The sequence below is a fragment of the Solanum pennellii genome, chromosome 12 (genome assembly GCF_001406875.1).
Source record: "Solanum pennellii chromosome 12, SPENNV200".
In the NCBI taxonomy this organism is placed as follows: domain Eukaryota; kingdom Viridiplantae; phylum Streptophyta; class Magnoliopsida; order Solanales; family Solanaceae; genus Solanum; species Solanum pennellii.
Window position 1 is genome coordinate 1,718,166 of NC_028648.1, and position 14,404 is coordinate 1,732,569.

Below are 14,404 nucleotides of genomic sequence, written 5' to 3' on the forward strand. Positions count from 1 at the left end.
TGATAAATTTATAATATGTATTAAAAGTGAATTATGTATGCAAAATATTTGAATTATAATTGTTTTTAAAATATATTGTGTTTGTTTGGTAAAAAATTGTCACATTGTATTATAAGTGTATTAAAATGTGTGATAAATGTATTGTCCATCATTAAAACTTAATTATATTTGAATAACAAATTTATCTTTGCAAATTATAAATGAATTAAAAATGATCAAGTGAAAAAAAAATATTATTGATATAAATGGTAAATATTTTTTCATTATAGTATATTTATATAAGTTTCCCTAAATCTTTCGAGGAGGAGAAAATCACAATTTGTCATACGTGATTTCATAAAAACTTCAATTAACTCCAAACATACCGACTCTGATAATCACAAAGGATTAAACTCTTAATCCTAAACGTTGTAACACACCTCTATTATGATGTTAAAGTACAATACACAAAATTCAAATGACATAGTTCTTGAGAGAGTAGCTCTTGCTTTTATTAATCTTTGATTACAAAAACTAGGTTGTTGCTTGTCAAAGTGTTTGGTGTATATCTTGAATAAAAATAACCTAGTAGCATGTCAACTTTGCACCTCTGTTGTCGTGACCACCTACTAGAGTCAGGGGCGTAGCTGCATACCTTTTGACACCCTTCGTCGAAAAATTATATTGTATATACAAGTAAAATATTATATAAAATGGTTAAATGATGTATTTTGGACACCTTTAACATAATACGGTGTTGTAGCTTAGTGGTTTAAGGTGTCTTGAAAGAGTCAAACGTTTATGAGTTTGTGAGTTTTTTCTAGGGCACCTTTCATCTTTTTCCTCTTTTTTTTTTCAATTTTTTTCATGTATTAACATACTTTTTTTCAAAAATACATCTTAGTATATTAGGTACTTTAACTTAAAAAATTTTTAGTTCAAATTATTTGCTCTTTTTTTTTTCAATTTTTTTTTATGTATATTACATAAGCATTCAAAAATTTCATGTATATTATGTAGTTAAATTTTAAAAATTTCTAGGGCGGACGCCTTTCATCTTTTTCCTCTTTTTGTTCAAATTTTTCATGTATATTACATACTTTTTTTTCAAAAAAATTCTTGTATATTAGGTAGTTTAATTTTTAAAATTTGTAGTGCACTCATTCAGCCAAAAGAAAAAATGTATCCGTGTATAATTTCTGGACACCCTTCGTAAATAATTATATGATATTTCCTCTATTTAAAAAAGAATGACCTCCTTTTTTTTTTAGTTTGTTTCAAAAAAAATAACCTCTTTTTATTTTGGTAATATTTTAATTTCAGCTTTTCACGTGGCATGTTTAAATCTATAAGATCAAATGTCAATTTTGTACATTTGACTAAACTTTAATCTAGAACCACAAAATTTAATAATCTTCTTTATATTCTTCAACTCCGTACCAAATTAAACCAAGTCAATTTTTTAAAAATAGAGGGAGTAATTTCTTCTAAGCCATCAAAGTTCTTGGAAGAAAGAGCAGCAAATCGTATTACCTAGGTAAGAACTTTGTAATATAAGAGCAGCAAAGGGTATTCCCTAGGTAAGAACAGTTTAACTTTAATTTGTCACTATTAATAAATAATCTCTCTGACTTATTTTATGTGACACTATTTATTTTTTTAGAGTTAAACAGTTTAATTTTGATCAGACATTTACGTATGTAATTTTCAATTTTTTATATATTTGTAAACTACGTAAAGAGTATTATAAAAATCATAATAATTGATAATTCAAAATATTAAAATAATTTATGAAAAATTTACAGTCAACGATAAACTTATTTGAATCTCGAAATGCGAAATATGTCACATAAAATGAGACAGAGCGAGTAATGACTAGTGATATATCTTGGAAGATGTTACTACTAGTTACTTTAGTAGATTATTCATCGCATCAATAATAAATAATACACAATTTTTTTTCCCTATATTTATTCTTTATCTATAAATTTCATCACCATATATTTAACTTGTGATTATCGACTTATAACTCATTTCTTATTTTACAGAGTGCTCCTTCTTTCATATTTTTCCCATCAAGGGCATGCATATAAAAAATAAGGATCATATCGTATAATTAATATATGTATTTATTATGGAAAAATCTATATATTATTTTATGCATAATAAAAAATAAAATAAATATAATATATGAATAATTAAATCTTATATTGAAATAACTTTATACACCTAGTCAATCTTAATTAGTTCGAAGTTAATTTAGAGAGATTTTTTAAAGATATAAAAATACCGTCCACAATTATACATTACACCTACATAACTATATTTTTAAGTTTTAAATCACATATAGCCCGTTGTATTCTTATAAGTTACAAGTTACAACAGTGATTAAAAAAATAAATACGTAACATTATATAAAAGAAATTTTTCCGTTTACAACAATATTAAGAATACTTTTTTATGAACTCGAAATATAATATCCATTGTTTTATCTCATAAATATATATATATATATATAATGCAATATTTATTTTTGTTGCTATTGTTAAAGAACGATAAAAGTCTCACATCGGTGATTAATGAGATGAGTGGACTCCTTATAAGATTTGGACAATCCTCCTCTCTTTGAGCCAACTTTTAACGTGTGAGTTACGCCTAAAATTTAATTCCACAGCTATGAATGCGTAGTATTATGTGAACTCTTTCACATGTCAAAGAAAAATGGTATGCCAAATAAATACATTTTTTTTAGCTATACCAAAGTCTTCTATTGGCAATTTGATATACTGCCCTATTTATAGTACATTAATTAAAGAACTCGAGAAAAAACAAATTCTTTTTCCAAAATTACCTAAAGAATCAATTTTTAAAATAATTAGTATTACCTGATTAATTTTCTTTTTGTCCCGTTTTATATAAAGACATAGGATTTAAGCATAAAATAGATATTATTATTTTCAACTTACTAAAAGTATTGTATAAATCAAAACAAAGAAAATGACATTTACCAAAAAAAAAGAAGAAAAAAGAACAGCTTCCTTCGTTAAAAAGAAAATAGTCAAAATTACTTTTTGAAATTAGGTAATTTTACCCCCTTGTTAAGACAAAGTTTAGTTGTTTTTCCTATGATTAACAAAGTTTGGACGTAACAATAACTTTAAATTATTATAAACAAATTAAAGAATATAATGAATAATTATTCTCAAAATACTTAAATATGAAAATTAAAATATTAAAAAAAATTTAATTTAATTTTACATTACACCAATTACTGTTCGAACCTCAATTCTCTTATAACGAATAACATAAAAAAATAGATCCTTCCATAAAAATACTTGTGAATAATTCAAATATTTTTCCATGCATTAATAATCTCAAATGTTTTTTTTTTCTAAAAATAATACTCCACGTTTATTTTTATTTTTTTAATTTTGGTTGTTAATTGTGTCAACGTTGACTCGTGCACTAACATATATCTCACGTGACCCGCTTCTTTCCCATTGATTAAAATCTACAGTAAATTCATTCAATCAAATTTCTATATAAATTCAATTTTCTTCATTCAATTCCCAAAATTTTGAGCTAAAATTGATAATTTTCGTTGAAAATGGCGAAAGCAAAAGTGACGATGGAGGTTGGGAACGACGGCGTTGCGGTTATCACATTCGTCAATCCGCCGGTGAATGCTCTTGCTATTCAAAGTAAGCTTAAAATTTCATCGAAACGGAATTTTGATTTGTTTGTTTTTTTGGAAGCGGAATTTTGATTTTGAGTTTTGATTTTGTTGTAGTTTTCGCTGGATTAAAGGAGAAATGGAATGAAGCGGCTATGAGAAATGATGTCAAAGCTATTGTTCTCACTGGTAAAGCTATTGATCTTCTTCTATGTGGTTGATTTCTTCGTCTTACTGTTGTTGTTTTTTTAAAAAAAATTCTTAGTTTGATCTGTTTGATTTTGGATAGGATTTGGTGCTATCAGTAAATAATGATATGATTTAGGAATTTGGTTAAACTTTTCTGAATTGCGATTTGCGGAGCTGTTTGGATGAATTTTTTGTTATGATTGCTAATAACTGTTTTTTTTTTGTTTAAATGAAATTTTTGTTTGATCTGTTTGATTTTGGATGGAAATTAGTATCAGTAAGTAGTGATTAATTTAGGAGTTTAGTTAAGCTTTCTGAATTGTGCTTTGCGGAGATGATGTATGGATAAATTTCAGTTATGATTGCTATTAACTGTCTTTTTTTTTCCTCAAAAAGAAATTTTTATTTGAGCTGTTTGATTTTTGGATAGAATTTAGTATCAGTAAATAGCGATTAATTTAGGAATTTAGTTAAACATTTTGAGTTACAAATTGCAAAGCTGATGTTTTGATGAATTTCAGTTATGATGGCTAGTAACTGTTTTTATTGATAAAAAAGAACTTTATTTGAGCTGTTTGATTTTGAGTAGAATTTCGTATCAGTAAATAGTAATAATTTAGGAATTTATTTGAACATTTTGAATTATGAATTGCGAAGCTGATGTTTTGATGAATTTGAGTTATGATTAAAAGTTCTTTATTTGATATGTTTGATTTTGGTTTGAATTTAGTATCAGTAAATAGTGATTAAATTAGGAATTTAGTTAAAAAACTTTTTGAATTACGCATTATGCATTGTGAAGCTGAAGTTTCATTGAATTTCAGTTATAATTGTTAGTAAAATGAAATCTACTTTTGTAATTGATGAAACTTCCTACTTTTCTGTACCTTATTTTTTTTTAAAGAGAAGTCTTAGTTTCCTTTTTCTGCTTCATGGTTCATATCCTTTGTGCTTTTCTCTGTTTTTTGTGTGTCGGTCTTCCTTCTTTTGTTTATGTTCTCATTGATTTACTGCAGGATATGGTGGGCGGTTTTCTGGTGGTTTTGACATCAGTATTTTTGAAAAGGTTCATAAAACAGGTAGGATTACTTTCATTTTGTCTTTTTGCAGTTCGTTATTGTGTCCCATGAACCTTTGTTTTGAAAATTGTAATTTGGATGGGTTGCAGATGATGTTTCTCTATTGCCTGATGTTTCTGTTGATCTCGTGACGAACATTATGGAAGGTAAGAGAACTGTTGGTCTGAATTAGGATTTCAAATCTTAAGATGCCTTACTGTAGCATCTCATTGTGCTTCTTTGTGTCATCTTGGTAGCAATTGTTATTTATACTTCTGTTGATCATTTTGATTTGTAACTTTAGATGGAAAGAAGCCTGCAGTGGCTGTTGTGGAAGGACTTTGTCTTGGAGGTGGCTTGGAATTGGCATTGGTTTGTGGTCTCTATAAAATGTGCTCTCCCTATGCTTAACTTTTTCCTTGTGATTGAATTATGTAATGCATGCTTTTGGTAGGGATGCCATGCACGCATTGCTGCGCCAAGAACACAACTTGGGTTGCCAGAGCTTAGCCTTGGAGTTCTTCCTGGCTCTGGAGGTAACTCAGCCACTTACTGCTCATTCAAGTTGCATATAGGTTAAAATTTCTTTTCATTTTTAGATTTTATTGAGAATATCAATAATGTTTCTTCTCAAGGTACACAACGACTTCCAAGGCTTATAGGGTTGTCAAAGGCTATTGATATGATGATGGTAAGTCATTCATCTTCATGATTTAAAAAGCTGACAATTGTGAAAAGTTGTCTTGGTGTGTGGGGTAAAGTTTCTATAGATCCTTATGTTTAACCATTGACAATTAATTCATTTACAAAGTAACTGTTGGACAAATAATTCGTTTAACAGGTGCATCATTTTAAAAAGAAAATTTTATAGTTATTCTCAGCATTAGATGGTGATTCTGGATGACATTCATGACAGCAACCAAAAAGGATAAGAAATAAGAAGGGACAAAAGTATCCTTATTTCATGTACTACATAAGCTCTGGTTTTTCTCTGGTTGTGATTGTTGGGTTTTAACTTTAATAAGTTGTCCACACATTATCCTCCATTAAGTTTGCAATACATGCAGAACTATTGCTTCTTACTCAAATCTGTAAATCAATTTAAAAACATTAATTTGTGGGACAATAGCCTAAATAATGTGAACAACTTTTTGCAGACATCCAAACCAATAATGTCAGAAGAGGGGGAGAAGCTAGGTCTTATTGATGCAGTTGTCCCTTCCAAAGAGTTGTTAAAAGTAGCTAGACAGTGGGCCCTTGATATTGCAGAAAGGCGCAAACCTTGGATGCGTGCCCTTCATAGGACTGACAAAATTGGTTCCCTTTCAGAAGCACATGAAGTTCTGAAGTTGGCTAGGAAACAAGTGAAGCAAACTGCTCGGAATATGCCTCAGCACTTGGCATGCCTTGATGTAATTGAAGAAGGCATAGTCCATGGTGGATATAATGGGCTTCTCAAGGTATATGTTGCTTGGTCAATTAATACCTATATTCTATACACATCTCTCTTCAGAAAAGGACGATATTCTAGTTTACCCACTTTTTGTCAACATAATCCAGATAATCGCAAATAGTGTCATAAAAGGTAGATAAGACCTCATTTGTTTGCACTTAATATAGGTCTTAACTTAATCATTCATATCTCAGTTATTAAGGCGGTTTATCTTTTAATTTTTTATCTTAACTATTAAGATCTTAACCAATGTTTTATAATCACTTAATGGGTCTAAATACATCTAAATGATTATTGTAACAAAGTTTTAATGTCATCAAGATGCCTATTTTTCACCAATTCAACCCACTCATAGCTACCATTAATGCCCTCCATTATCAACTACCACTACGCACCACCCATTATTCATAACCACCATCCATGGGCGGCTCTATGCATATATGCATAAAAGAATAAGGCCTTTGCCTTAGGCCCCCAAATTTCGGGGCCCCAAATTTTTGTCAAGAATAAATTGTGTGTTAAAGTTTTTATAGAAAAATTAATTATTTATGATAAAAAGTATTATTTTTTTTAAAATAAATTATTTTATCCACTTTAATATCTTTTGTAGAGTACTTTGTTAAAAATAAGAATTAACAGTGAAAAGTTTTACAAAGTAAATTACAAATTCTTTTTATTTCTTATTAAATTTTAGTTTCAAGCATTACTCTAAGCATATTAAAATGAGGTTATACCAAGTCACCAACTTTTTGAGTCAAATTCTCTGGCTCTAAATCTTTATTTAATATTTATCACTTATTACTTGTATCATTATGTTAACAATACATATAATAATTGTCTCACTTAAAGATGTTTTTCAATGTTGAGTTGATAAAATCTTACCTAAAACTAGTAACTGAAAAAATAATATTAAGTACTAATAATTTTCATCTTAATAGTGTAATTTTTTTTTAAATAAATACGTATATGAAGTATATTTATATTTTAGCCGCGAATTGAAATTTCGCTTTAGTCCCCCAATTACGTTGAACCGCCCCTGCCACCATCCTCACTCATAACCACCACCGCTGCCAATCACTACAATCAGTTGTCACCATATTTAGCCCACCATTTATAATCATCACCACTAACCACCGTTACTACAACCACCAATCACTACTGACAATCACATAACCATTGTATATTGTCGACCGTCGTCATCATTCACCACCACTATTAACTATCACTATCATCTACCACAACTATTAGTTGCCACCACCAACTACCACCATCACCACTAGCTACTACCCACAATACCACCACCAGCCAACATTCTCATCTAGCACAACCGCCACCACTGCCAACCATCATCACCACCAACCACCATATAATTTTGTAAAACTAGTTTGTTGATATAGTATTAGATTACTTTAGTATTTTATTAAATTGATATTTATTAATTTGTAAACAAAAACAAGTTGTATATATTAAGATGTTAAAAAAATAACCAATCTTAATTATTAGTATTCAGATCTTAATGCAACATCTTAATATTTAGATGTGCATTCATACTTAGACATATAAATCTTAATGCACATGTTAATATTCAGATTCAAACGTTTTAATGTTGATAAAAACAATGAGGCCTAACTCAGTCTTTATTCATGTAGCCATTTGAAACAAATGGATCGAGATGTATTGACAAGCTTTTTTTAAGTCTTGCAGGAAGCTAAAGTTTTTGAGGACCTTGTATTATCAGATACATCAAGAGGTCTTGTTCACGTATTTTTTGCCCAACGGGCTACATCAAAGGTACCAATTATGCTTCACTGCTGAGCACATGGTACCTGTTGTGTGGTGATGCTATCTTGAAGCTTAAAATTCTTCGAAGTATTTTTGTTGAGTACAGTAAACTTAATTCAGGCTCTTAAACATTTACGTTTCAGCATAGTAAACTTGGTTAAGGATCTCTTTTATTATTACCTGATCTTATATTAAAAATATTAGTGCATTAGCTGTTGTGTGCAGAACTGTCTGTATTTAATGCAAAGCTTATCATTGATAAGAATGATCTCACATGATTGAGAAGCAAGGTAGGGATCTGTTGTTTGTTTATAATGCAAGCTTCATTTGGTATGTTCCATATGCTTTAAGTTTCACTTAGGGATGGCTTTACTTGGTATCCATCAGCTAGTGGAAGTTCGTTATCAGTATGATTTCACGAATGAGAAGTAACATGGAGTTTGGATCTCTTGTATATGAATAGAATTTCATACTTGTTATAATAGATTTGTTTCTGATCACTTCTATGACTTTTGTGCTCCTGCTCTAGGGCTAGTTTGACTTTATTAAGAAAGTTCCTTAGATATCTGTTTCCTGAATGGACAATCAATTCTATCATATTTCTGAATTATATTTTTATTCCTAAATGGTTCAGGTACCTAATGTAACTGATATTGGTCTGAAACCAAGGTCAGTGAAGAAAGTTGCCATAATAGGTGGAGGTTTAATGGGTTCAGGCATAGCTACCTCTCTTGTTCTGAGCAACATATTTGTTGTTATCAAGGAAATTAATCCCGAGTATCTTCAGAAGGGGATAAAAACAGTTGAAGGTTATTAATCTTCTTTCAGTGGGATTTTATTATGTCTTATTTTGTTGTTGGTACTGTTCAGGATGCTTTGTTATAATTTCACTTTTGTTCTGAACTGCTATGGACTGTTTTTCCTTGAGCCGAGGGTGTTTCAAAAACAACCTCTCTACCTCTGAGGTAGAGATAAGGTCTATGTACTCTCTACCCTCCCCCAAACCCCTCTTTGTGGAACTACACTGGATATGTTGTTGTAGTTGATGACTGATAAATGTTCTGATATATTTCAAGATTGTGAGGCCTTTTGACCATTCATCTTTACAGTCATCTTAAGATTTTGGAAGTTAGAAACTTATGTGGAGTACCTTATGTTACAGCAAATATCCGAGGTTTGGTAGCGAGAAAGAAGTTGCAGCAGGACAAAGCAAACAAAGCTTTGTCAATGGTTAAAGGTGTACTGGATTACTCAGAATTTAAGGATGTGGATATGGTCATTGAGGTAACTACTGGACCTATACTTTGCTCAAGTAATGTTCCACAGAATGGTTTCTTCTTTCCCTTCTTGCTTCTTCGCTTGGCTTTTCTATTTTCCTGGTGTATAAAATTGTCTATGATCAGAATTCTACTATTCATCATCTGTTGAAGTTTGTTGTTTTTGAAACAGTTCTGTCTTGTTTGTAGGCTGTCATTGAAAATGTTCCTCTAAAACAACAAATCTTCATTGATATTGAGAAGATTTGTCCTCCCCACTGTATTTTGGCATCCAATACATCTACTATCGACCTCAACATAATCGGGCAAAAGACGAGCTCTCAAGATCGGGTTATAGGAGCACACTTTTTCAGGTTACAATTCTTGCCGTGTAACTTTAGTTCTATAATGAAGGTGAACCCTACTAATCAAGCGAAATTGACCTCTGTGAACCTGTACAGCTGATTTTCAAGTCTAAAAGTTATCAAATACTTTGTTTGTTGAGGTGAATATGACCACTACATAGAAAAGAAGATTTAATATAATCTGGAAAATAGAATAAATGTGGAACAAACTGTTATATGGGATGTCAGGTGATTAACTTTCACATGTCTTTATATAGTTTCCATTTTTGAGTTCTGCTCCTAGAAAATTTGGAATATCTTTCTTCAACTCGTCTTTGTCGTTTTCTTCTTTTTAAAAGTGATATTGGGGAGATATAAAGCTAAATCCATTTGTCCTGCTACCTAGCAATCTAAAACACAGAAGGGAGAACCTAACAATAAAGACCCAACCTCCAACTATAAGATTGGGAAGTGATCCATGGAGAAATTTGGGAAGAGCCATTGTTGGACCTGGGATTTTGGGGTTACAGGTGGAGTTTACCATACAAAAGGGGGAGAAAGCAGTCTACCAAGCTAATTGCTCCTTTTTTTCTTTGTTTCTTTGAAATACAAAATCCTTGTGATGATTCTGTTGGATCACTTTTTTGTTGTAATTGTTAACTGGTTTTTTTCTATGGTCAGTCCTGCTCATGTGATGCCTCTGCTAGAGATAATCCGGACGGAGAAGACATCTGCCCAAGCAATCCTCGATCTCATGGCTGTCGGCAAAACAATAAAGAAAGTACCTGTTGTAGTGGGAAACTGTACGGGTTTTGCTGTCAATAGGACATTCTTTCCATATGCCCAGAGTGCACAATTTCTCGCGAATCTTGGAGTGGATGTCTACAGGATTGATGCACAAATCATTAACTTTGGTCTCCCCATCGGTCCATTCCAGTAATTATCTTCCACAAAGTTACCTTTTTTTTCAAGTGAGAGATATAGTAAACTAGTCTGCAGTTCTTTGCAATTTGCAAATGCTAATCTTCATGGTGTCTTTGACTTACACAGCTTCAAGATAATTAATGTACTTAAATGATTCAAATTTTTAAATGCACCTATCTCTCTGTGATGATACATCCAGAAGATGAAATTAGATATACATGAAAGGGCTAGAATGTTGGCGTGCAAATTTTGGTATTGGTGGAGCATTTGCTGGCTGATGTTGAGATTGATAGTTGTGGCATCTATCATTGGTATTGGGTGGTGGTGCGGATTGTGATGGGTAAATAATAAGAAACTGAACATAAGGAATTATTTTCGGAGAGAGAAATTGGAGGCTGTGTCTTCCCACACTCTCACAAAAAGAACACACAAATTAAGAGAGAGACCGACATACATTGAGGAGGGGGTGGGTGGGAAGAGAGGAGGAGAGGTTGAAAGAGTGTTGTATCATATGCAGGGAATGAGGATATAATGCATACAATAGTTATGTTGGTAGGCATGTAAAATAATTTGCTCATTCATTTTTCAGGCTTCAGGATTTAGCTGGATATGGAGTTGCTATTGCAACAGGGAAAGAGTATAGTTCCGCTTTTCCTGATAGAATATTTATGTCTCCACTGCTTGACCTTCTAATAAAAAGTGGTCGAAATGGTAATGTTGCAAGTTTCATCCTCTGTTTTGTTGTTTTCTAGGTATTGTTTATCCTAATTTCACTGGTGATGCAGGTAAAAATAATGGAAAAGGATACTACATTTACAAAAAGGGAGAGAAGCCAAGACCTGATCCTTCAGTTCTTCCAATTATTGAGGAGTCCAGAAGGCTCACTAATATTATGCCTGGAGGAAAGGTATCATCGGCTAACAAAAGAAAAATCTCAATTCATGATTTAATCATCGGTTTTGAAGGGTTTGTCAAAATCTAAATCCCCTCGCAATAACCACTGTCTTTGTTTTCAATTTATGGCAGCCAATATCTATCACTGATCAAGAAATTGTTGAGATGATACTCTTTCCCGTTGTGAACGAGGCATGCCGTGTTTTGGATGAGGGGGTAGTAGTTCGAGCATCAGACCTTGATGTCGCTTCTGTACTTGGAATGAGTTTCCCATCTTACAGGTTGGTACTGTACTGTGAAATCAGCATCATTTGCTTCCAACAATAAGTCAAATACTTACTCTTTGCTATCTTGGGATAACTACTGATTCTGAAGTATGAACAACACGAGCTAACATAAAATATCTCCTGTTTGCCTTGGTATGAACGGGGTGTAGTTTTATATGCTTAATAGAGAATGCTATACCCAAGAGACGAGGCGATTGTTAAAATTAATTGGTTAAGAGGAATCGAAATGGATAGTGAGAAGAAGAAAAATCACCAGCTGTTCAAACACTTCTGCCGCAATTTGCAACTGGTTTATTTTTTATTTTTTTTTTAATTTCAACAGAAATTAGAGAATTTCTTATAACAGATCTTTCTTGCAATGATTTTCTTTTTGCAGAGGTGGCATTGTTTTCTGGGGAGATACTGTTGGGGCTGGTCATATATATAAAAGTCTCCGCAAGTGGTCAGAATTATATGGTAATTTCTTCAAGCCATCAAAGTTCTTGGAAGAGAGAGCAGCAAAGGGCATTCCCTTGGTAAGATCATGATCTTAGAGATCTATTAACATTTTGTTTCTTAGCTAGGCAAGTTGTTCACCGATATCTACAATTAATTATAAACTCCAATAAGTAATGATCTCGCAGATGTAACTACTAATGTTAGATTGTTCAATGTGTCAATAATAAGAAATACATAACCCATATCTATGAATATGGGTCAACAAAGCAGAAATGTTAGTCATGGCTTCAACAACAACATATCCAAGTGTAATCTGACAAGTGGAGTCTGGGGAAGGTTTCGATGTACACAAACCTTACCCCTACCTTTGTGGGACAACTTATAAACTCTCTGCCTGGGCAATTATACACACATTTAGAAACACTGATAGTTTGCTATTTTATGTCAAATGTTAACTTACTGATAACATAATTTCTTATTCTGCAGAGCGCTCCTGCTGCTACATCTTCGACATCAAGGTCACGCATGTAGTAAGCAATACAATTACGACTTCAGCACCTACTTTGATCTGTTCATCATTATGGTTCATAATATGTTTTAATGGTTACATGTAACATGCATAATGTTACTTCTTTGGTCAGGGTGGGAATTGTTTGTAGTCTTAAACAGATTGCTTAATTTTTTTTTTGAATAATGTTGGGAAAACATTTCAAATGTTAATTTCTTATTTCTAGAATAACGTAATAGACACCTCTACCGTGTCTAGGATATATACCGACCTTACTCCTGTAGGGTATAGAGGTTGTTTTCGATAGATTATAAAGGGGCGATAATTCTAAATAATTGTTTCCAAAGTTACAATCTTTCATTAGACAAAAACCACTGTTAGAAATAATCACTCTATTAAAACAAAAGCAAAAACATGCCTGTGTGATGCATCGTAGAAAATTTTTACTAATTTACTTCACAGATTAAGACGGAAAAAATTATGGATTTAACAATGATTTACATCGATAATTTATCTCACTTAAATTTTCATATCAAGTCCTATTACCGAAAACATCTCTAGCTTAAACCCTTACTACGAGTGATATGGAGCACGTGTATAATAAAGGGAAACTTACATAAATATATTATAATAAAAAAATATTTACCATTTATAGCAATAATTTTTTTTTCACTTGATCACTTTTAATTCATTTATAATACAAGTTTAATATATATTATAAAGAATAATTTATTATTCACATATAATACAAATTTTAATGATGAATAATACATTTATTACACATTTTAATACACTTATAATACAATGTGACAATTTTTTACCAAACAAACATGATATATTTCAAAAAACAATTATAATTCATATATATTGCATACATAATTCACTTTTAATACATATTACAGATTTAACAAAGCATTGCTATAAATGATAATAAACAAAAAGTATCGCTAAAATCAATAATTATTTTTTAAAGTGTATTAATTTATGTAATTTTTCCTATAAAAATATTATCTAAGCCCACACAGCTTTAAAACGTATCACTACGGTCTATTTCTTATATATATATATATATACTAGTTGTCAAACACGTACTTTGCACGTGTATCCCATATTATTTAATACCAAACATTTCAAATGATATAATTATTTTAGAATAATTGATGCATTATACAATATTTAAAGGGTAAAAATAATGTTTCTGGTAAAACATTCAACTAAGGTTGCAAGATCAATAGAATCTGAAGAATTTTTGTTTCTATTGATAAAAACTTTTTCTTTTAATCACGTGGGATACACTATATTTATTGGTAAAAAAAAAATTACTACTTCAATTATATGATTTGTCAAGATTGTCAAATATCTACACTATATTTCCATACAAAATGAAAGAAGTTAATTAAACAAAGCAATATATCAATAAGAAAAAAAAGGACCAATGAATAAAAGATTACATAAGAACTATGTGAAAATATAAAGTGTAATTGACTAATATTTTCTATTCAATTTATAAAGAGAGAAATTGTGTATATGAAAGGTTGTGAATGAATGTATTTAATCGTAGAAGCTAAAAAGTTTAACAATTAAAGTCATTAAGAAGTGAAAAATAATAAATTGTGACA

At 31.1% G+C, this 14,404-nt stretch overlaps 1 protein-coding gene across 1 annotated transcript; it reads left to right on the plus strand.

Annotated features, from left to right (window-relative positions):
• The first annotated feature begins 3,497 nt into the window (after positions 1-3,497).
• Positions 3,498-13,047, plus strand: LOC107007255 (peroxisomal fatty acid beta-oxidation multifunctional protein AIM1). The gene is made up of 18 exons (XM_015205789.2): positions 3,498-3,680; positions 3,770-3,841; positions 4,858-4,920; positions 5,010-5,066; positions 5,204-5,271; positions 5,354-5,435; positions 5,535-5,590; positions 6,057-6,359; positions 8,057-8,143; positions 8,769-8,943; positions 9,297-9,418; positions 9,601-9,764; positions 10,416-10,670; positions 11,248-11,369; positions 11,444-11,565; positions 11,685-11,833; positions 12,216-12,354; positions 12,764-13,047. The coding sequence occupies exons 1-18, from the start codon at positions 3,587-3,589 to the stop codon at positions 12,806-12,808; spliced, it is 2,175 nt and encodes a 724-aa protein (XP_015061275.1). The 5' UTR covers positions 3,498-3,586; the 3' UTR covers positions 12,809-13,047.
• Positions 13,048-14,404: the final 1,357 nt, after the last annotated feature.

What these genes read in the sequence shown, in the direction of transcription:
- LOC107007255 (XM_015205789.2), top strand. Translation starts at nt 3,587, where the DNA reads ATGGCGAAAGCAAAAGTGACGATGGAGGTTGGGAACGACGGCGTTGCG. An exon ending in CGTGACGAACATTATGGAAG is followed by an intron (nt 5,067 to 5,203) that starts GTAAGAGAACTG and finishes TTGTAACTTTAG; the next exon opens with ATGGAAAGAAGCCTGCAGTG. An exon ending in CAGCAAAGGGCATTCCCTTG is followed by an intron (nt 12,355 to 12,763) that starts GTAAGATCATGA and finishes CTTATTCTGCAG; the next exon opens with AGCGCTCCTGCTGCTACATC.